The following is a 22,924-nucleotide window of genomic DNA, read 5'->3' on the forward strand; positions in this document are numbered from 1 at the left end:
TTTTAAAAATTCTATTTAGCCTTCAAATTTAAATAGAGTAAAACTCAATTTTTTAATTCATTTTACTTGTATTAGCATCTTACTTATATTCTTTTTCCATTATGTAACCATTTTAGTCATTTAAAAATACTGAGATATTACCGTATTTACACTCAGAAAAATTCAAAAAAAAACCATCTTACTATGGGCATATATAATGAAATTCTTCTTTCTCCATGACTAGGAGGATAATGTTTTTATACAACATACATTCAGGTTAATTCACACATTAGTTCATATATTTTATTTAAAGCAAATACTTATATTAGGTAAGACAAAAATTTAGATTTTTCTAGAAAAAATGTTATGAATCAAAAGAAAACTAAATAATTGTCAAGGTACAGTAAAAAAATTATTGTAATGTATAATTAGAATTAAGAAATATTTGAGTCATCTCTAATACGCTTAGGGAATTTTTTTATCTAATACGTAGAAGGAAGACTAAATTTGAACCATTCTAATGGATTAAGGCATTATTTATTCAAAGGGGGGCATTTTTTTTTAACTATTTTCAATATGTTAAGGACATTTTAATTTAATAGGTGAAAGAAATGACATTTTTGACTAGTAAGTGGAAGGAAGGCATTTTTAACCTTTTTCTAATTTTAAATATGTCATGTCATAATTCAACTTAAAATGTTATAAAAAATAAATGTTATTTAAAATAGATTAAAAAGAAAAGGAAGATAAATAGACTGAATGAGAATGTATACACCTATCATTTACTTTGAAATTTATCAATTGAAGTTAAATACGGAATTGTATACACTTTTTGCTTTCTGCAGTTTTTGAAAAATGAGGTTGGAAAACTAGTTTGGAATAGTATTCGAGTTTCAACTTGAATCTGACAATTTTATTAAGCTAGCATTCAATTATAGATTAATTTTATAAAAGAATAAAAAAAAAAAAAAACTTTTTGGAATAGTTTTAAACTTGAAGTTCTATTAAAATATGTATTAACTTGAAAAGATTGAAGTTGTTTTAAAACACTTTTTTTTTATATTTTTCCTTTTTTTATTAATCAATTACTCATTTTTGAGATTTATTGAAAAAATAAAAATTAAATAAAATTGTTAAAAATGAGTCGGATAGTGAATTTAAAAGAAGTTGATTTATGGGTCCAATTAGGTGTTTATGAATCAGAATATCTTTTTATTTTCGTATAAATGTCATGTGGTAAGGTCAAAATGACATGACAATTCTATGTGGCATTTAAAAAAATAAAAAAATTGTAAGCACCGGTTATTCTTTCTCAGACTCCGTCAATGTTGACGATAAATCATAGCCACGGAGCACAGTTGCTCACAGTAACAAACCAAAGGATGGAGCAAACACCATCGTGGTCAGTATTATGTTGTTTATCATTTTTTTCTACTTTGAGGTTTAATGTTGCTTGAAAAAAAATGACTATTTGTGAAAGATTTATGTATGTGTTTGACACATTATCAAATTAAGATTATGTGTATCTAGCTTTTATTGTTGTGTCTGATTACGTGTATATATATATATGACAAAATACACTCATGTATATTTGAATAAGAGTTCATTTTATTAATAAGTTTAAACTTTATTGAATCACAAAAAAGAAATATTTTGATTGTTTTAGAAGTTGTGATGTGGTATGCCCTCTAAAGTTTTTACAAACATGATTTACTAATGGTTTATGGATTATTGTTATTTAGGTACACACTGGTTTGTAATATTATGTATCTGACAAAATGTTGGTGCATCTAGATACGTCTAGGTACATATATCTTGGGATACATAATGTCAAAATTAGATGTAATTTTTTCTAGATACATTGTGTATTCAAGTGGAATGCTTGTATTCCTATATATCTAGTATCGCAGATACATGTGAATCACACCAAATAAACAAACTATATATATAGAGAGAGAGAGAGAGCGATTTCCATGTATCTAGGATAGATAACGAATCTCTTGCGCCTCTCTCCCTAGCTCGCTCGCTTCTCTTCTAATTTTAGTGTATCTGATAGCAAAAATGCATGTATCTAAGTGTATCTTTCTCAATTATTGTAGGAAACTCTTACTAAGGGGCAAAATACGTAATATCTTAAAATTAAAAATAATAATAGTAAATGTGATAGTGAAATATGTCTAATTATGTAAAAAACTTTATTCTATATCATACGAGAATGGACTATGCGGGTGTAATGCGAAAATGTGAACTATGTCGATGTAATTATTTTTATTAGACAGTAATGTTTGTTCTTATTTTCAACAGTACTGGTTCGTCTATCTAACCAATTCGATCATCTTATCCTTTAAATTACACTTACAAATTTTTTGTTGTTCCTTTTTTAAGGTAGATAGTGACGGATATTGTTGTTATAGGTAGAATAGTTATATGAATATAGTTAAATACATGGGTAATTGACAAAAAATCTAACTAGTGTATGTGCTATTACTTAGATGCACGTTATTTTGTTATATTACAAATCTCATCAAATTTTGATGTGTCCAGATATGTCCTTGTATATCTATTTTGGGATACATGAGGTCAAAATTATATGTAATTTGTTCTAGATATACTATATTCAAGTGGATTCACATGTATGTGGATAGACATACAAATCTAGTTCGCCGCTCTCTTATCTCGCTCGCATATCGGGTATCTTAGATACATGTGAATCACATTAGACACATGTATGTAGTATATACCTACTGTATATAGCATGTATATGAGATACATAGACAAATCTCACTCATTTCTCCCTTTTTCAATACATCTAATTGCAAAAAACATGTCTCTAGGTGTATCTCACTTAAAATAGGATGTGAAATTATTAATTAATAAGACAAAACAAAATTATTCAAACTAGAAAAAGAATTAATAAATTATTTGTGTAATGAGATAGTAACTCCAAAATATAACATGAAAGAATTGATTTCAAATAATATTTGACCGCTACAAATGAATGATTGTTATAATTACTACTTCGATAAGGCCAAATATATAAATGGATTTATAAATTTGTTGGTTTTTTCTCTTCAGATACTTTAACTATTTTATTTTCTTATTAAATTATTAAATCATCCATAATTTGTTTCTTTTAAATACCGTTGATTGATGTGAAATCAGATTTTGTGAGGGTATTGATAGAGAGAATATATATGATATGTTGTAATTAGTTCAATTAATTACTAGTATTAACATATTAGTTTTAATTTATAAATTAAATAACTATTATATTTTATTAACTAAATACATATTATATAATGTCATATAATTAATACGTGAGAAATAATATTAATAAGAGAAAAACAATTTGCAATTATCTGTTGCACCTTTTAATTTTTTTAAAAAACTTATCACATGTGAATCCAGAGTCCTATTTTTTTTAGTAATTGACAAGATAAATTTTTCCCTTGATTTTCTCGAGTAGTTGACTCTTATTTTGATATTATTCCAAAGATAAATATTCATTACTATTCACCGTAGGTTTGAACAAGTAATTTTTCTCTCTTTAATTTATCTTTTTTTGCTTTTCTTGATGTTTTTTTTTTTAAATTTTGATGTTTTTGTTAGTCTGATTTTTTTATAAATAAGATATTTTTAAAATTTTATTTCGTTTTTTATTTTATTTTTAATCCTAAACTTAAATTTTGAACTCCTTCTGGTGTGTTTTCTCATATCTAAAATACATTTTTTTTGGTGAAATAAATATATTTAATTCTAAAATTTGGTGTTTATAACTACGCGCGTGTATATATATATATATATATATATATATATATATATATATATACACTCATTATTAAAGATTTTATGATCTCATATCATTAATAAAATCTTAAAATTTATAGTACTTTATATTAATTATTTTAGTTTAGACTTTTAATTATTACATGCGTTGAATTTTGGATAATGATATATATTTTTTGCTACAATTTTTTACAACAATATATAATATGCATTGTTTTATATTGTGAGATTTATTCTCCAAATTTATACTATTTGTTCTAAACTTTCAAGTTGGATACTAAATGTATATAAATTGGATATCAATTAGATACAATATTAACTTATTTTAGCTTGTCTAATTTGATCGAAATATCAATTGCATTTAATTTTTTTATTATCTAGTGGGATATCTGTTGGATATCAATACCAACTAAATATAATATTAATTTATTTTAGGTGTAACGACCTGTTTAGTCGTTTTTTAGCAACAGATTTTATTTCTGGAAAACTGGCTGAGACGACGGACCCTACGACGGACCGTCATGGGCACGACGGACCGTCGCAGGGTCTCGTTTCAAAACACTTAGAAAATCTGAAATTGGGTACTGAAAATCGACTCTCTGAACTTCGTAACGAAATGGCAGGACGGACCGTCACAGGTGTGACGGACCGTCACGGAGTCTTCACTGGAAATCCAGTCTCTGAACATTGCGACGACCTGCAGGACGGACCGTCGCAGGCACGACGGGCCGTCGCAGGTTGCGTAATCCCAGTCTGGGTCGGATTTCTTTATACGTTTTAAGGAACGTTTTTGACTATTCCTGCTTTAATTATAAAGTTAGTGAGTTAATGTTAATAAGTCTAATTACTTGGGGGTTAAAAGAGGTAACCTTAAGTTAATTAGTGGGTTATTATTGTCATCTTTTATTCTTAATTATATACTAATTAGGGTAAAAGAAAGAGGGTTTGAATAAAGAAAATAGAAAGAACAAAGAGAAATAAAGAGAAACGATAGAGAGAGGATCGAACGAGAGGAAAAACACAAAGCTTGGGAAATTGCTTGCTTGATCACGAATCTTCGGTGGAGGTAGGTTATGGTTTTTATACTATTCGTAGTAAACTCGTAATAGCGAATGATATGTATGGGTAGTATTGTAAACCCTTCTATATGCTTAATTGTATGCTTGCATGAATGTGATTATGTAATTGTGATAAAATAAGCATGATGAAGCTATTGAATCCTAAATCTTGAGAAACCCTAATCTACTTTGTTAATGATGATGCCTTAGTGTAAAAGAAGGCTTGATGAACGAAAGTAGTGAGATTAGGGGATCGGGTGCCACGTTCCGATACCAGGATAGTATATGAGGATCGGAGTGTCACATTCCGACACCAGGATAGAATGAGGATCGCAGTGTCACGTTCCGACACCAGGATAGAATGAGGATCGGAGTGTCACGTTCCGACACCATGATAGAATATGGATCGGGTGCCACGTTCCGGTACCAGGATAGTATATGAAGAGCGGAGTGTCATGTACCGACATGAGAGGAATAAAGATAATGAATCTTGAAAGATGTTAATATACTCAATCTAATGAATCTAATTCCCAAATGAGTATGATGAGGAGGCGTGAGTCCTCATTGATGTGCTTGGTGTTGTAACCAAGGGTTATGGTAATTGTAAATGCTGCATGCTAAGGATATTAGTTGATTTTATGTTGTTATCTGATATATACTGTATTCTATTTTGAGTTGGCCGATGATACCTACTCAGTACTTGTGTTTGTACTGACCCCCCCTACTTTTATGTTTTGTTTTCTTGTTAATTGTGGAGTGCAGCAAACTACCGTCGTCTTCAACTCAAGCGCAACTCTAGCCAGTCTTCATTACTCCGAATATCAGGGTGAGCTAATGCTTCTAGCTTGGACTGGATCTTCCTCTTCATGTCTTGATGCCTTGAAGTTCCGGCATGGACTAGCTTTTACTTATTTTAGCTTCTTAGAATACTCTTAGTTTAGTAATTTGATCATAGATGTTCTTGTGGTGATGAATTCCAGATTTTGGGGATAATAATAGTTGTTGAGTTTTTAGAAGTTATTGAATTGGTTTTTATTAATGAGTTAAGTCTTCCGCATTACTTTCTGTTGATATTATATTGAAATGTTAAGGTTTAGATTGGTTGGTTCGCTCACATAGGAGGGTAAGTGTGGGTGCCAGTCGCGACCCGATTTGGGTCGTGACAAACTTGGTATCAGAGCATTAGGTTCGTTGGTCTCATCACACAAGAACGAGTCTAGTAGAGTTTTAAGGAACGGTAGGGGGACGCCTTTACTTTTCTTTGAGAGGCTATAAGACTTTAGGAAAATTCCATTCTTTCCTTCTTTCTTTCGTGCTATTACTTGGGTCCAATTGGTATCTAGGTGATACAAATTGGTATCTGACCATCTTCACTCTATTTCGCAGATGGTTAGAACTAGAGCAACGACTGCGCCAACATCAACATCGACAAGACAAGAAGCGTCTGAGCCAGCCACTAGGGCTGTAGCTCGAGGAAGAGTAGCGGCAAGAGGCCGTGGTAGAGGTCGTGGGAGGACGTCCTCTAGAGGAAGAGGACGAGCACCTAGCCCATCTGATACTAGGGCAGTGACTCCTCCACCAACTGAAGAAGTAGTAAGAGAGGGTGAGGAAGGGGAAACTGAACAAGTACAGAATGAGGGATTGCCTCCCCAACCTACCCCAGAGATGATCAATCAGGTTCTTGCTTATCTTAGTGGGTTATCTGATCAAGGTCAAACACCTCCAGTGTTTTCTGCACCAGCACCTCAGGGTCCGGAGGTACAACATGCGGCTACTGTAGCTCCCCGCATGGATGCCTCATTGGAAATAGGCACATTTCCTCGTCTGACTGCAGGGCCTGTAATGACAAATGATCAGCATGAACTTTTCAGTAAGTTTTTGAAATTGAAACCTCCAGTCTTCAAGGGTGCTGAATCCGAGGATGCCTACGAATTTCTGGTTGACTGTCATGAGCTACTACACAAGATGGGTATAGTAGAACGATTTGTGTTGAGTTTGTGACTTATCAGTTTCAAGGGAACGCCAAAATGTGGTGGCGGTCACATGTTGAGTGTCAACCAATAGAGGCACCACCTATGACTTGGGCATCATTTTCTAGTTTGTTTATGGAGAAGTATATCCCCCGGACTTTGAGGGATAGGAAAAGGGATGAGTTTTTGAGCCTAGAGCAAGGTCGCATGTCGGTTACTGCATATGAGGCTAAGTTTCGTGCATTATCCCGGTATGCCACCCAACTATGTTTCAGTCCACAAGAGCGGATTTGCCGTTTTGTGAAGGGGTTGAGATCAGAGTTGCGGATTTCAGCCTTACAGGTAGCAGCTATAGCGAAATCTTTTCAAGAAGTGGTAGACTTCGTGATAGAGGTAGAGGGAGTGAAGCCAGATGTCTTCACCATGGCAACTACATCAAAAAGGTTTCGAAAGGGAGGTGAGTTTAATGGTTCTTACTCTAGAGGACAGGGTTCCGGAGGTTACTCAGTTCGACCAATTCAGTCTTCACTACAGACTGTAGTTGGGGGACCACCTCAGACCGGTCAACACTTCTCTGAAAGACCTATGCTTGAATCCAGAGAGTGTTATGGATGTGGGGAGACTGGGCACATTAGGAGAAATTGTCCGAAATAGAGTTACAGACCTCCAAATGTTAGAGGTAGAGGTGGTTATGAAAGAGGCCGTCATTCTGGAGGACGCGGTGGTCGAGGTAATGGTGGTCACTAAAACGGCCGGGGTGATGGGCAAACTGGAGCCGCTACATCACAACATGGTAGGGGCAACGGACAGACAGGTGAGAGGGCCCATTGTTACGCTTTCCCTGGGCGGTCAGAAGCGGAGACATCAGATGCTGTCATCACAGGTAATCTTTCGGTTTGTGATTGCATGGCTTTTGTATTGTTTGACCCTGGCTCTACATTTTCGTATGTATCTTCCTCAGTTGCTAATGGTCTTAATTTACCTTGTGAATTACTTGACATACCTATTCGTGTTTCTACTCCGGTGGGTGAGTCTGTGATAGTTGAAAAAGTATATACGTCTTGTTTGGTAACTTTTGTGGGGAGCAACACTTATGTAGACTTGGTTATCTTAGAAATGGTTGATTTTGATGTAATTCTGGGTATGACTTAGCTTTCTCCGAATTTTGCAATCTTGGATTGTAATGCTAAAACTGTGACGTTAGCCAAGCCTGGGACGGATCCGTTAGTGTTGAGGGCGACTACACTTCCAATCCGGTTCGTATCGTCTCCTTTCTTCGTGCTAAGAAAATGGTTAGTAAAGGGTGTTTAGTGTTCTTGGCACATCTCAGGGATGACACTACTCAAGTACCTTCGATTGAGTCGATTTCGATAGTCCGTGAGTTTTTGGATGTGTTCCCTGCAGATCTTCCTGGTATGCCACCAGATAGGGATATTGACTTCTGCATTGATCTTGAACCGGGCACTCGCCCCATTTCTATACCCCCTTATAGAATGGCTCCCGCGGAGTTAAGAGAGTTAAAGGCCCAACTTCAAGAGTTGTTGAGCAAAGGCTTCATTAGACCAAGTGCATCTCCTTGGGGTGCTCCGGTTTTGTTTGTGAAGAAGAAGGATGGAAGTTTTCGGATGTGCATAGACTACCGGCAGTTGAACAAGGTAACTATTAAGAACAAGTATCCTCTTCCTCGCATTGATGACTTGTTCGATCAGTTACAAGGTGCTTGTGTCTTCTCTAAGATTGACTTGAGATCCGATTATCATCAATTGAAAATACGGGCAACGGATGTGCCAAAGACTGCTTTTAGAACCAGGTATGGGCATTACGAATTTGTAGTGATGTCTTTTGGTCTTACGAATGCCCCTGCTGCGTTCATGAGTTTGATGAACGGAATTTTTAAGCCATATTTGAATCTCTTTGTGATCGTATTTATTGATGATATATTGGTACTCAAAGAGCAAGAAGGAACATGAAGAGCATTTGAGAATGGTATTGGGAATGTTGAGGGAGAAAGCTTTATGCCAAGTTCTCTAAGTGTGAATTTTGGCTAGATGCAGTGTCCTTCTTGGGGCACGTGGTTTCTAAGGAAGGAGTGATGGTGGATCCTTCTAAGATTGAGACAGTGAAAAATTGGGTAAGACCCACTAATGTGTCAGAAATAAGGAGCTTTGTTGGGTTAGCTAGCTACTACCGCCGATTTGTCAAGGGATTCTCTTCTATTGCTTCCCAATTGACGAACTTGACTAAGCAGAATGTTCCATTTGTGTGGTCGGACGAATGTGAGGAAAGCTTTCAGAAGCTCAAGACGTTGTTGACTACCGCACCTATCCTTACCTTGCCAGTAGAGGGTAAGAACTTCATTGTTTATTGTGATGCATCCTATTCTGGTTTGGGTGCAGTGCTAATGCAAGAAAAGAGTGTGATTGCTTATGCTTCAAGGCAATTAAAGGTGCATGAACGTAACTATCCGACCCACGATTTGGAATTGGCTGCGGTAATGTTTGCATTAAAGCAAGGCACTATCTATATGGGGTTAAGTGTGAAGTATACACGGATCATCGTAGCCTTCAGTATGTCTTTACTCAGAAAGATTTGAACTTGAGACAGAGGAGATGGATGGAGCTACTAAAGGACTACGATATCACTATCTTGTATCATTCGGGAAAAGCAAATGTTGTGGCAGATGCTTTAAGTAGAAAAGCGAGAAGCATGGGAAGTCTAGCTCACTTGCAAGTTTCTAGACGCATTTTGGCTAGAGAGGTTCAGATGCTGGCTAACGACCTTTTGAGGTTAGAAATAAATGAGAAGGGAGGATTGTTGGCTTGTGTAGAGGCAAGATCTTCCTTCCTTGACAAGATTAAGGGAAAGCAGTTTAATGATGAGAAATTGATCCGGATCCGAGAAAAAGTGTTGCAAGGAGAGGCTAAAGAAGCAACAATCGATGAGGAAGGTGTTTTGAGGATTAAGGGAAGGGTATGTGTACCCCGCGTCGATGATTTGATCAACACTATTCTGACAGAGGCTCATAGTTCAAGGTATTCGATACATCCGGGTTCAACCAAGATGTATCGTGACCTAAAGCAACACTTTTGGTGGAGAAGAATGAAGCGTGATATTGTTGACTTTATTGCCAAATGTCCAAACTGTCAACAAGTAAAGTATGAACACCAGAGGCCCAGAGGAACACTTCAGAGAATGCCCATTCCTGAATGGAAGTGGAAAATGATTGCGATGGATTTCGTGGTTGGTCTTCCAAAGACATTGGGAAAGTTTGATTCTATTTGGGTGATTGTTGATAGGTTAACTAAATCTGCTCATTTCATTCCGGTCCAGGTGACTTACAATGCCGAGAAGTTAGCCAAAATCTATATCTCAGAAATTGTTCGGTTGCATGGGGTTCCACTCTCCATCATATCAGATAGAGGTACGCAGTTTACTTCTAAGTTTTGGAAAACATTGCATGCGGAATTGGGTACTAGGTTGGACCTTAGTACTGCGTTCCATCCTCAGACCGATGGTCAGTCTGAGCGAACGATTCAAGTGTTGGAGGATACGCTTCGTGCATGTGTGATAGAATTTGGTGGCCATTGGGATAACTTCTTACTCTTAGCAGAGTTCTCCTACAACAATAGCTATCACTCAAGCATTGACATGGCCCCATTTGAAGCATTGTATGGTAGGAGATGTAGGTCTCCCATTGGTTGGTTTGATGCATTTGAGGTTAGACCTTGGGGTACTGACCTTTTGAGGGATTCATTAGAGAAAGTGAAATCTATTCAAGAAAAAGCTTCTAGCGGCGCAAAGTAGGCAAAAAGAATATGCAGATCGAAAGGTTAGAGACTTAGAGTTCATGGAGGGTGAACAAGTCTTGTTGAAGGTTTCGCCAATGAAAGGGGTGATGCGGTTTGGTAAAAGAGGTAAACTAAGCCCAAGGTATATTGGTCCCTTTGAAGTGCTTAAGCAAGTAGGGGAGGTGGCTTACGAATTAGCCTTGCCTCCAGGGCTGTCCGGAGTACATCCGGTATTTCATGTTTCTATATTGAAAGGATACCATGGGGATGGAAACTACATTATTCGTTGGGATTCAGTTTTGCTTGACGAAAAATTGTCTTATGAGGAGGAGCCTGTAGCTATTTTAGATAGAGAAGTGCGCAAGTTGAGGTCAAGGGAGATTGCATCCATCAAGGTGCAATGGAAGAATCGGCCGGTTGAAGAAGCAACTTGGGAGAAGGAGGCCGATATGCGAGAAAGATATCCACACCTGTTTACAGATTCAGGTACCCCTTTTCGCCCTTGTTTTCCTTCTTCTTGATCGTTCGAGGACGAACGATGGGTAAATTGGTACCTATTGTAACGACCTGTTTAGTCGTTTTTGAGCAGCAGATTTTATTTCTGGAAAACTGGCTGAGACGACGGACCCCACGACGAACCGTCATGGGCACGACGGACTGTCGCAGGGTCTCGTTTCAAAACACTTAGAAAATCTGAAATTAGGTACTGAAAATCGACTCTCTGAACTTCGTAACGAAATGGCAGGACGGACCGTCACAGGTGTGACGGACTGTCACGGAGTCTTCAGTGGAAATCCAGTCTCTGAACATTGCGACGACCTGCAGGACGGACCGTCGCAGGCACGACGGGCCGTCGCAGATTGCGTAATCCCAGTCTGGGTCGGATTTCTTTATACATTTTAAGGAACGTTTTTGACTATTCCTGCTTTAATTATAAAGTTAGTGAGTTAATGTTAATAAGTCTAATTACTTGGGGGTTAAAAGAGGTAACCTTAAGTTAATTAGTGGGTTATTATTGCCATCTTTTATTCTTAATTATATACTAATTAGGGTAAAAGAAAGAGGGTTTGAATAAAGAAAATAGAAAGAACAAAGAGAAATAAAGAGAAACGATAGAGAGAGGATCGAACGAGAGGAAAAACACAAAGCTTGGGAAATTGCTTGCTTGATCACGAATCTTCGATGGAGGTAGGTTATGGTTTTTATACTATTCGTAGTAAACTCGTAATAGAGAATGATATGTATGGGTAGTATTATAAACCCTTCTATATGCTTAATTGTATGCTTGCATGAATGTGATTATGTAATTGTGATAAAATAAGCATGATGAAGCTATTGAATCCTAAATCTTGAGAAACCCTAATCTACTTTGTTAATGATGATGCCTTAGTGTAAAATAAGGCTTGATGAACGAAAGTAGTGAGATTAGGGGATCGGGTGCCACGTTCCGGTACCAGGATAGTATATGAGGATCGGAGTGTCACGTTCCGACACAGGATAGAATGAGGATCGGAGTGTCACGTTCCGACACCAAGATAGAATGAGGATCGGAGTGTCACGTTCCGACACCAAGATAGAATGAGGATCGGAGTGTCACGTTCCGACACCAGGATAGAATATGGATCGGGTGCCACGTTCCGGTACCAGGATAGAATATGGATCGGGTGTCACGTTCCGACACCAGGATAGTATAACGTTCCGACACCAGGATAGTATATGAGGAGCAGAGTGTCACGTACCGACACGAGAGGAATAAAGATAATGAATCTTGAAAGATGTTAATATACTCAATCTAATGAATCTAATTCCCAAATGAGTATGATGAGGAGGCGTGAGTCCTCATTGATGTGCTTGGTGTTGTAACCAAGGGTTATGGTAATTGTAAATGCTGCATGCTAAGGATATTAGTTGATTTTATGTTGTTATCTGATATATACTGTTTTCTATTTTGAGTTGCCGATGATACCTACTCAGTACTTGTGTTTGTACTGACCACCCCTACTTTTATGTTTTGTTTTCTTGTTAATTGTGGAGTGCAGCAAACGTACCGTCGTCTTCAACTCAACCGCAACTCTAGCCAGTCTTCATTACTCCGGATATCAGGGTGAGCTAATACTTCTAGCTTGGACTGGATCTTCCTCTTCATGTCTTGATGCCTTGAAGTTCCGGCATGGACTAGCTTTTACTTATTTTAGCTTCTTAGAATACTCTTAGTTTAGTAATTTGATCATAGATGTTCTTGTGGTGATGAATTCCAGATTTTGGGGATAATAATAGTTGTTGAGTTTTTAGAAGTTATTGAATTGGTTTTTATTAATGAGTTAAGTCTTCCGCATTACTTTCTGTTGATATTATATTGAAATGTTAAGGTTTAGATTGGTTGGTTCGCTCACATAGGAGGGTAAGTCTGGGTGCCAGTCGCGACCCGATTTGGGTCGTGACATTAGGTTGTCCAATTTGATTGAAATCTCAACCGTATATATGTTGGTTTTATGATTTTTCAATGGGATATCAGTTGGATAACAAATGTATAACAATTGGATACAACATTAATTTATTTTTGGCGGACTAATTCAGTTGAAATCTCAATTACATGTTGGGTTTTCAATTTTTTTAATGAAAAATCTGTTTGATATCAAATTTATATTAATTGGATACAAAATTGACTTATTTTAGACTAACTAATTCATTTGAGATTTCAATTACATATAGTTTTTTCAATTGGATATCAATTATTTACCATATGTATATCGATTGGGTACAACATTAACTAGCTTTGGCCGGCTAATTCGATTTAAATCTCAATTACATGTTGTTTTTTCAAAATTTTCTATTGGATATCAGTTTGATACCAACTTATACAAATTGGATACAACATTAACTAGATTTAGCTTTGGCTAGTTCATTTGAAATCTCAATTACATATTTTTTTTTCAATTTTTTCATTGCGACATCAGTTGGATACCAAATGTATATCAATTTCATACTAAGATTTGATTTAATTTTTTCAGTCAATATCAATTGCATACCAACATTACATAATTTTTTACTATTCATTAAAAATACGAAAAACACAAATGATTAATTAGTACACATAATAAATGTTCTAAAATCATAATCATTAACTTAAAAGATAAAATAAATGAAAATATGAGTTTGCCACAATAAAACGATCAAATCATAATTAAAAAAAATATGTCTTTTTCATTAGGGTAATTTAAACATGTCTTCATGTAGTGTGTTCCTCCCGAGAACATGTACTACACGTAGGTCTTAAATTTCACATCAGCAAACTCTTTTCAGCGTTCAAGTTGTGGTCTCCCAACAATTTTTTTTGGGACAACTTTCACATATAGCAAATAAAAAATTCATATTTGTATGTTATAGCAAAGTTTGCATAATTGTGCTCCATAGCAAACATAGAAATTGTGTAATTCGCTATACATATACAGTTGAAGCAAATTGTATAAAATGAAGTGTATGAAACAAGAAAGAGAAAGACACTTGGGCAGAGAACTGTATAAAAACGAAGTGTATAAAACAAATTGTATTATTATAAGTGTACAGAACGATTATATACAATTTGAATTTGTATAAAATGAGAAAGAGAGAAAGAAAAAGAGATTTGACAAGGAATATACAATTGAATCGAACTGTATAAAACGAGAAAGAGAGAAAGAAAAAGAGACTTGACAAGGAATATACAATTGAATCGAACTGTATAAAACGAGAAAGAGAGAAATTAGATACAATTTGAAAATTGTATAAAACGAGAAAGAGAGAAAGGCAAAAAAAACTGGGCAGCGGAGTACTTTTATTGTATAATTATAACTGTATAGGACGAAAATATATGTACTTGCATGTGTATATACAATTTTCTCACGCTCTATACAAACAATAACGCAATTTATACATTTCGCTTTTGTTTGTATAAGTGAGAAAGGCGAGGGTGACGAGCGGATTTGAGAGAGTGGCGAGCGAGATCTAGAAGAGGGGAGAGAGGGGAACAAAAATATATGTATTTATACAATTTTCTCTGCTTTATACAATTAGAAACAATTTTTATACACTTGTGTTTGTAGAAAAAGTGAGGAAGCGAGCGAGAGATTGGAGGAGAGTAGCGAGCGAGATATTTGGGAGAGAGGCGCCTGGCAATTTCTTGTAAACGTTTGATATGGAGCATAATTAAATCAAACCCTAACTACTTCATTTATTTTAGGTTATTAGTTTGCTATTATATACAATCTTCCCTTCTTTTTTAATCAAATCACACTAATCTATACTCCGACCCAATTTTTTGAATTGCATATTTTCTTGTTTTATCATAAATTATTGTGTTAGTAATTACATGATACAAAAATACAAATAACTTTTATACATATGTTATATCAGTATACAAATTTCATACCATTTTATGCATACTTTTTATACCTATTTCATGCCAAATGTAAACACCAATTCATACCAGATTCATATAGAAAAGAATACAAAATCATACAATTTACAACTATAATTGTTTGTTTCAGTAAACTAATTCAATCCTACTATTATACACAATTTCATACCAATATAATGTTAAAACAAAAATTGAATCATATTATATTTGTGCTATAAAAATTATAAGTTTTCATACAAATTTGATATATTATATCCCAATGTCAGACAAAATTTACATCAATTTTTTACCAGTCGTACCAAAAAATCAATAATTACCCATACAAAGAATGAACATTAGTTGTAAACATTTTTAATCAGTATTCATTCACAAATTAATCAATAAAAACATTATACAAAATTCATATTTAATCAGTATTCATTCACAAAATTCACTGCATTTTCCAGTAATCTTTCCTCATATCAACATTCAACGCCATAATTAAAATTATTATACACAAACAAAATTTGAATACTTTTTTTTACTATCACTGTTCATATTTTTTTCTTATGTTTGACTTTTATACAAATAAAACATTGCAAAAAACACTAATCTGAAGATCACATCTATAACTATACTATATTAATATTGATAAGAAGTTTCTTTATAAGAAAATGAAGATTATCAAATAAAAATGAAAAGAACTTAGATGAGAGTGACTACTAACTAGAGACAATGTTAAGAAGAGAGAAACGTTGCATAAAAAAAATTGTTTTCAAAGAATTTTAACTATTTTGAGCGAAATAAGAAAAATAAAGTATTTTTTTTTGTATGAATCTGTAAAGGTTACAGATTCTAACAAGAATCCATAGCCAAAGCTCTGTTGGAGCTCAAGAACACGCAGAGAGAGTGCAAGACAATTGGAAGGGAGAAAATTTCTTCATTAATCTTCAATGTCACACAATACATCATTTATATACAACTTACTAACTAACAACTTTGTAACTAACTTGTAACTAATTCTTCCTAGCTATAATCTAGTATGTAATCCTCACCATAATATACTATATGCTTCAATATACTTTCAATGTACATCAATGCATTTGTTTAACTCTTTTACACCCTCCCTCAAGCTAGGAACTATGAAGATGTTCTTCATTCCTAGCTTGGATACAAGATGTATATGAGAATCTCGTCCAAGTGCCTTAGTGAATATGTCTGCAGGCTGTTCAGATGATGTTAAGTGTGTTGTACTAACCAATCCTTCTTGTATCTTTTCCCTCACGAAATGGCAGTCTATATCTATGTGTTTTGTTCTCTCATGGAACACTGGATTAGCTGCTATTTGAATCGCAGAAGTACTGTCTGAGTACAATGGCACAGGAAGATTAATCTTGATTCCAAGTTCATCAAACAAACCAACAATCCAAACAATCTCAGCAACTGTAGATGCCATTGCTCTATATTCTGCCTCTGCTGAACTTCTAGACACTGTCACTTGTTTCTTAGATTTCCAAGATATAGGTGAACCTCCATACTGTACCAAGTATCCTGTAATTGATCTTCTACTATTAATGCATGCACCCCAATCAGCATCACAAAAAACCTGCAAATCATTTCCACCTGTTGACGCCATCAAAATACCAAGTCGTGGTTCTGATTTCACATATCTAACTAATCTCATTGCAGCCTCCATATGTGAAGTCTTTGGAGAGTGCATAAATTGACTCAAGCACTGTACATCAAATGATATATCAGGTCTAGTAGTTGTGAGATACAACAACCTCCCAATTAACCTTTGATATCCTGTAGGATCTTTTAATGTTTCATCAGGACATGTAGATGAAATATTAGCATCAAATTCAACTGTAGTAAGTTTTTGATTCAATTCCAATGGAGTTGAGACTGGTTTGGCACCTGCCAACCCCATGTCTGATATGAGTTCCAAAGCATACTTCCTTTGATGTATTAGAATTCCAGCATCACTTCTAGCAAATTCCAGCCCAAGAAAGTATCTTAGTTCTCCCAAATCCTTGATCTTGAAAGCTTGTTGTAACCTCTCCTTAGTTTGCTGAATCATCACTGGATCATTTCCTGTCAATAACAGATCATCTACATATATAAGAACTATCATTATCTTGTCTTGTTTTCTCTTTGTGAACAAAGAATAATCTCTTGTGCTTTGATGAAATCCAGATTCAATCAAGGTATGTGTAAGCTTGATGTTCCACTGCCTTGATGCTTGTTTCAGGCCATAGAGTGATTTTAGCAATTTACACACTTGATTGTTTCCATTGCTGTTGTTCTGCCTTCTACTAAAACCTTGAGGCAATGTCATGTATACCTCTTCATAGAGATCTCCTTGTAGAAAGGCATTGTACACATCCATTTGATGAATGTGCCAATGATTAGCAGTTGCAATTGAAATAATAGACCTTACAATGGCCATTTTAACCACTGGTGAGAATGTCTCTTGGTAATCAAAACCTTCCTTTTGATTATAACTTTTGGCCACCAGTCGTGCCTTGAATCTTTCTACACCACCATCTGAATTATACTTCACCTTGTAAACCCATCTACAGCCAATGGCTTTCTTGTTCTTTGGCAAATCTACTAATTCCCAAGTCTGATTATCTTCTAGAGCTTTTATTTCACTTTGCATTGCATCCACCCATCTAACATCTTGTATAGCTTCTTCATAAGTAGCTGGCTCATTTTCAACTGATAATTTTGAAACGAAACTTTGATACTTGTTGGACAATCCAGAATAATCTAGTACTGAAGTTATTGAATACAAACATCTGTTAGTCCCACTTGTAGTAATGTAATCCTTATGCCAGATTGGAGGTTTAACACTCCTAGCAGACTTTCTTATTGTAGGAACATCCTGATGGAGTGACATTTGTGGAGCAACACTATCTGAACTAGAATGAGATATAGTGGGTTGTGGCACTATAGTGATCATTTCATCATAATTGAACAACTCTGTATTGGAAACAGGATCAGTTGATGATGTAGAATTGTCTTTGAAGGGAAACACAGACTCAACAAAGACTACATCTCTATTAACAAAGAATGTTTTACTCTCCAAATTGTATAATTTGTAGCCCTTTTGTGTAGTCTCATACCCCACTAAGACAGACTTTATGGCCCTAGGACTAACTTGTCTTGCTTAGTAAGATTAGTAGCAAAACACAAGCAGCCTATCACTCTTAAATGATCAATTGAAGGAGGCTTGTTGTATAGTTTCTCAAAAGATGATACACCATTCAAACTAGTAGAAGGCACTCTGTTGATCACATACACTGCAGCTTGAACACATAAACCCCAAAATCTATCTGGAAAACCAGCCTGAAACTTAATAGCTCTTGCTGTCTCTAAAATATGTCTATGTTTTCTTTCCACTACACCATTCTGTTGAGGTGTATATGGACAAGAGATTTCATGGATAGCACCATGTGACTTAAGAAGTTCATTGCAATTAGAATTAAAAAACTCAGAACCATTATCTGTCCTTATCTTCTGAATCTTTTTACCAAACTGAGTTTCAACTTCTGTAAAGAAATGTTTTAACAAACTAACAACATCTGATTTCAATCTCATTAGAAAAGTCCATGTCCATCTTGAATAGTCATCAACAATAGTAAGAAAATATCTCATACCATCAAAAGTTTCAACTCTATATGGTCCTCAAACATCCAAATGAACCAGCTGGAAAATATTTGTTGATCTACTAGTACTGTTAGGAAAGGGCAGCCTAGTTTGTCTAGCAAGTGGACAAACTTCACAATCATGCAGTGTAAATTTACTACCAAACTTATTTAAACTGGGAATCTTCCTGATTACACTCATAGGTACATGACATAGCCTTTGATGCCAAACAGTAGCTTGTGGAGCATGATGATGGATGGATGATTCCTCATAGATTGAGTTCCCTGCAACAATTGTGTCCCTCTTTCCTTTGAACTCTGAAGGATATCCAATAAGTTTGAAACAATCCAGCTTTACATGGCCAGTTTTGTGACAATGATCACACTTCAATAGTTTGTTACAATCACTTCTCATATGCCCCTTCATGTGACAATAATCACATAAGGCATTAGGATTGTATGGCTTCTTATTCCTAGAATTAGATCTCGATGCATACATTGCTGTAGGATTTAAACTTTCTGGCATTGACCTACTTAAATTTGCTGCTAGTTTCTGACTTTCATCTTGACTTATCATGGCATAAACCTGATTAATGCTAGGAAGTTGATGCATCAATAGAATTTGACTACGAGCCTGAGCATAACCATCATTAAGTCCCATAAGAAATTGCAACATTCTCTGATATTGAAGATGCTCAAAAAACTCTTTAGACTTAGGACAATTACAAGCTGGTGGTGGCATGATGCTATCATATTCATCCCAAAGATCTTTGAGTCTTGAGTAGTATACTGAGATAGAAGACACACCTTGAACAAGTGTGAAGATCTGAAGCACACGAGAACTTTTGATCTTGTTGAATCTTTCTTTTAGATCTCCCCAAATCAAATGTGTATCTGAACAGAAAAGAACACCACTGTGTAGATCTTTACTCACATTGCACAAAATCCATGAAACAATAATGGCATTACATCGATCCCACAGTTGAGCTAAACTCCCTGAAAACTGATCTCGTTTCACTGTTCCATCAATGAATCCTACTTTGTTCTTCCCAAGCAAAGCCAACTGCATTGCTTTGCTCCACAAAGTGTAATTATCTGTTCCTGTAAGCATTATTCCAATGTTGAGTGAGCCAGGTGCATCAGATGGATGCAAGTACAAAAGATGAAGATGATCAACGGTCGTGGATGCCATTGATGTTCCTGTGATTTCCCCTCCTGAATCTCCAGTAGAAACCATCGAATTAACAACTTTATCTTCTCGTTTACAGAATCAGTGGCTCTGATACCATGTAAAGGTTACAGATTCTAACAAGAATCCATAGCCAAAGCTCTGTTGGAGCTCAAGAACACGCAGAGAGAGTGCAAGACAATTGGAAGGGAGAAAATTTCTTCATTAATCTTCAATGTCACACAATACATCATTTATATACAACTTACTAACTAACAACTTTGTAACTAACTTGTAACTAATTCTTCCTAGCTATAATCTAGTATGTAATCCTCACCATAATATACTATATGCTTCAATATACTTTCAATGTACATCAATGCATTTGTTTAACTCTTTTACAGAATCTCTTATTTCTATGCCTCATTTTAGTTATCATTAAGTTATCAAATTATTTATTACCAATATATCCGTTTTATCTTATTTAATTTTCATACTAATTATTTTTTGCTGTTATTTAAATCATTTTTTATTTTACCGCAATATCAAAATCTGCAAAATTTATTATTATAACTTGAAAAATAAAAAGAATAATACCATAACTTATAATTATTACTCCTATACCAAATATAAAAATTTCACAATTCTCAAACGTTTGATTGATCCCAAGCTAAAGGACGACCTACACAAGGATGAGGACTTCGAGAAATAAGTTCATTTTAAGTTTTTTTTTCTCCCAGAAAGCAAATACAACTAAATCCCTAGCACCAAGAGTTGAGTGTTATGGATATTTTAAAGACTATTTCATGTCATTAAATTAAAAAGGAAATTTTAAAAATAGTAAATATAATAGACATAATAAGGTTTTATTGTTATAGTTTTGATAATCGCATTTTATATCTAATAGTTTTGTTTGTTATAGAGGTTGTGGTTTGTATATTTCGTGCAACTTGTATAGCTTGACCGTGGTATATTTCGTGCGACTTGTATAGCTTGTCCATGGCATATTTCGCTTGTGAATATACTAATAGAATAAGTATATACAAATTATGTATTTATATGTTTAGGAAGTTTCAGAATTTCGTTTGGATATTTCCTTGTCAATATACAAACGGGGTAAGTTATTGTGAATTTTTTTCATAAATCGTATACAAATAGCTAAGGTAAACATATTCAAATTTTGGACATATACAATTAAAAACCAAATTATACAAAATTCTAAATTTTACAATCAGGCGAATTATATAAATTTGACAAATTAAACAAATAGCAAAATTTGAAGAAACTATGATTATGAATTACAACTTTTCAAGACAATAGCTATATCATTTAAATGTTCGTTATTCTGCACAATTTTCTCTTAGAATGAATCCTAAGTTTAACATGGATTTACATTATTATTATTATTATTATTATTATTATTATTATTATTATTATTATATTTTTTTTTTTATTATTATTATTTATTTTTGAAAACCCAGACTCATCATTGAAGTTTCAAATATTGGTTATTATACATTGAAGTGATTTGTACTCAACCTACTGCATTATTAATTTATTATTCATACTAGCCAAGTAAATTATTTGAAGAAATTGAACAAATTAAACTTTAGTCCTCTATTGATGGAGTCTGTTGAGAAATTGAGGAAAAGGTGGAATCTTTGTTATGACTTATTAGTGTTGAATTTTACAATTGGATATATCATTAACAATGATGCTAATCTATTGAAATATTAAGAATTAAGTGGGTAAGTTTATGAGTGCATAGTAAAACTGTTAGTATTTTTAATTAGAGATCTCTAGTTTAAATTTTAAATTTGAACAAAATCTTGTTAAAAGACACACCATCGAATATGGCATGCAGTGTGCAATCCAAACTCCAAATACCAAATGAGAATAAAAATGAATAAGTTTGATTTTCACTTATTAAGATAAAAAATAAAATATAACAATGCATATGAAAGAGGCTAATGTGACTTTCTGTTATGCTGGTATTCTATTAAGATTTAAGTAATTATTTGAGTTATTACATTCCGTTTAGGTGAAGTAGTAAATTTTTCTAAAATTCAGCTAATTCAAATTTATGTAAGTTAGAATAATCGCACTTTTTTGTCATAATTAAAACTCGAAATCAGCCCTACTGCACCACAATTATTGGTGGTGCAATTTCATATATCAAAATAATTAAATTACAGTCTCAATTACCAGCTTATAGCAATTTTAAAACCTTTATATGATTTTTAAGTTTATTTGTAAAATAATTCCCTTATATGATTTTTGAAATGTAAGTAAATGTAACGTATCATGTTTTCGGTGAGGTCAGATAGATCTTTAATGATGCTCAAATGATAATTATTTTTTAAAAAAATTCTCTTTTTAATTTCTTATTTAATTATTTCATTAGTTTTAATTTGTTTGTTTTACTTTCCTTTTTTAGTTTGTTTAAAAAAAACAAGTTTTTTTTTTCCAAAAATTCAACTTTTCCTTGATATGTTTGGAACCACAAGATTAGAAACTATTTTGTACATTTACATAAATCTAGTTTAAGATTATAAAATGAAAAATTCATAACTTTTTAAAATTACATGTCAAATTAAAATTAGATAAATAAATTATAACAGAGATGGTATTTCTTTTACTAAATATAAATATAGATGTACAATTTTGTTTTTTTTTTATCTTTCAACTTTTTAATTTTAGGTTATATATTCTATAATTTGGAAGCTATTTTTTTTTTTTAAAAAAAACAATTAACATTTCTTTCTTCTTTTTTTCCTCCGAGATTAACAATTCTTTATTCTTTGTTCTTCTTTTTTCCCCAACGAAATAAGATTTTTATTAATTCATCAAGGACAATATATGCACAAAGAAACATACAAGATCGTTTACTATTCAATTATTTCCCAAGAAATTCCTTGTGCTAAAAAAAAATTAAAAAAAAATACTTAAGTTATGTTTAAATCGAAGACTCCTTCCTTCAAATTGATACCATTTATTAATGCGTCAACAACATAGCTTTTGTTAAGACTGTCTAACTTTAAATATATATAATTTACATATATGGCTACAGCTACACCCTGATGACAAATAAAAATACAAATTTATTTTAAAAATAAATAATAAATAAAAATAATATACATATAAATAAAA

General features: G+C 34.0%; 1 protein-coding gene across 1 annotated transcript; it reads right to left on the reverse strand.

Moving 5' to 3' along the window:
• Positions 1-18,646: 18,646 nt before the first annotated feature.
• On the reverse strand, positions 18,647-19,843 carry LOC104649334 (uncharacterized). The gene has a single exon (XM_069289607.1). The coding sequence runs from the start codon at positions 19,841-19,843 to the stop codon at positions 18,647-18,649; it is 1,197 nt and encodes a 398-aa protein (XP_069145708.1).
• Between the last annotated feature and the right edge of the window lie 3,081 nt (positions 19,844-22,924).

This window comes from Solanum lycopersicum, chromosome 9, assembly GCF_036512215.1.
Source record: "Solanum lycopersicum chromosome 9, SLM_r2.1".
Classification (NCBI taxonomy): domain Eukaryota; kingdom Viridiplantae; phylum Streptophyta; class Magnoliopsida; order Solanales; family Solanaceae; genus Solanum; species Solanum lycopersicum.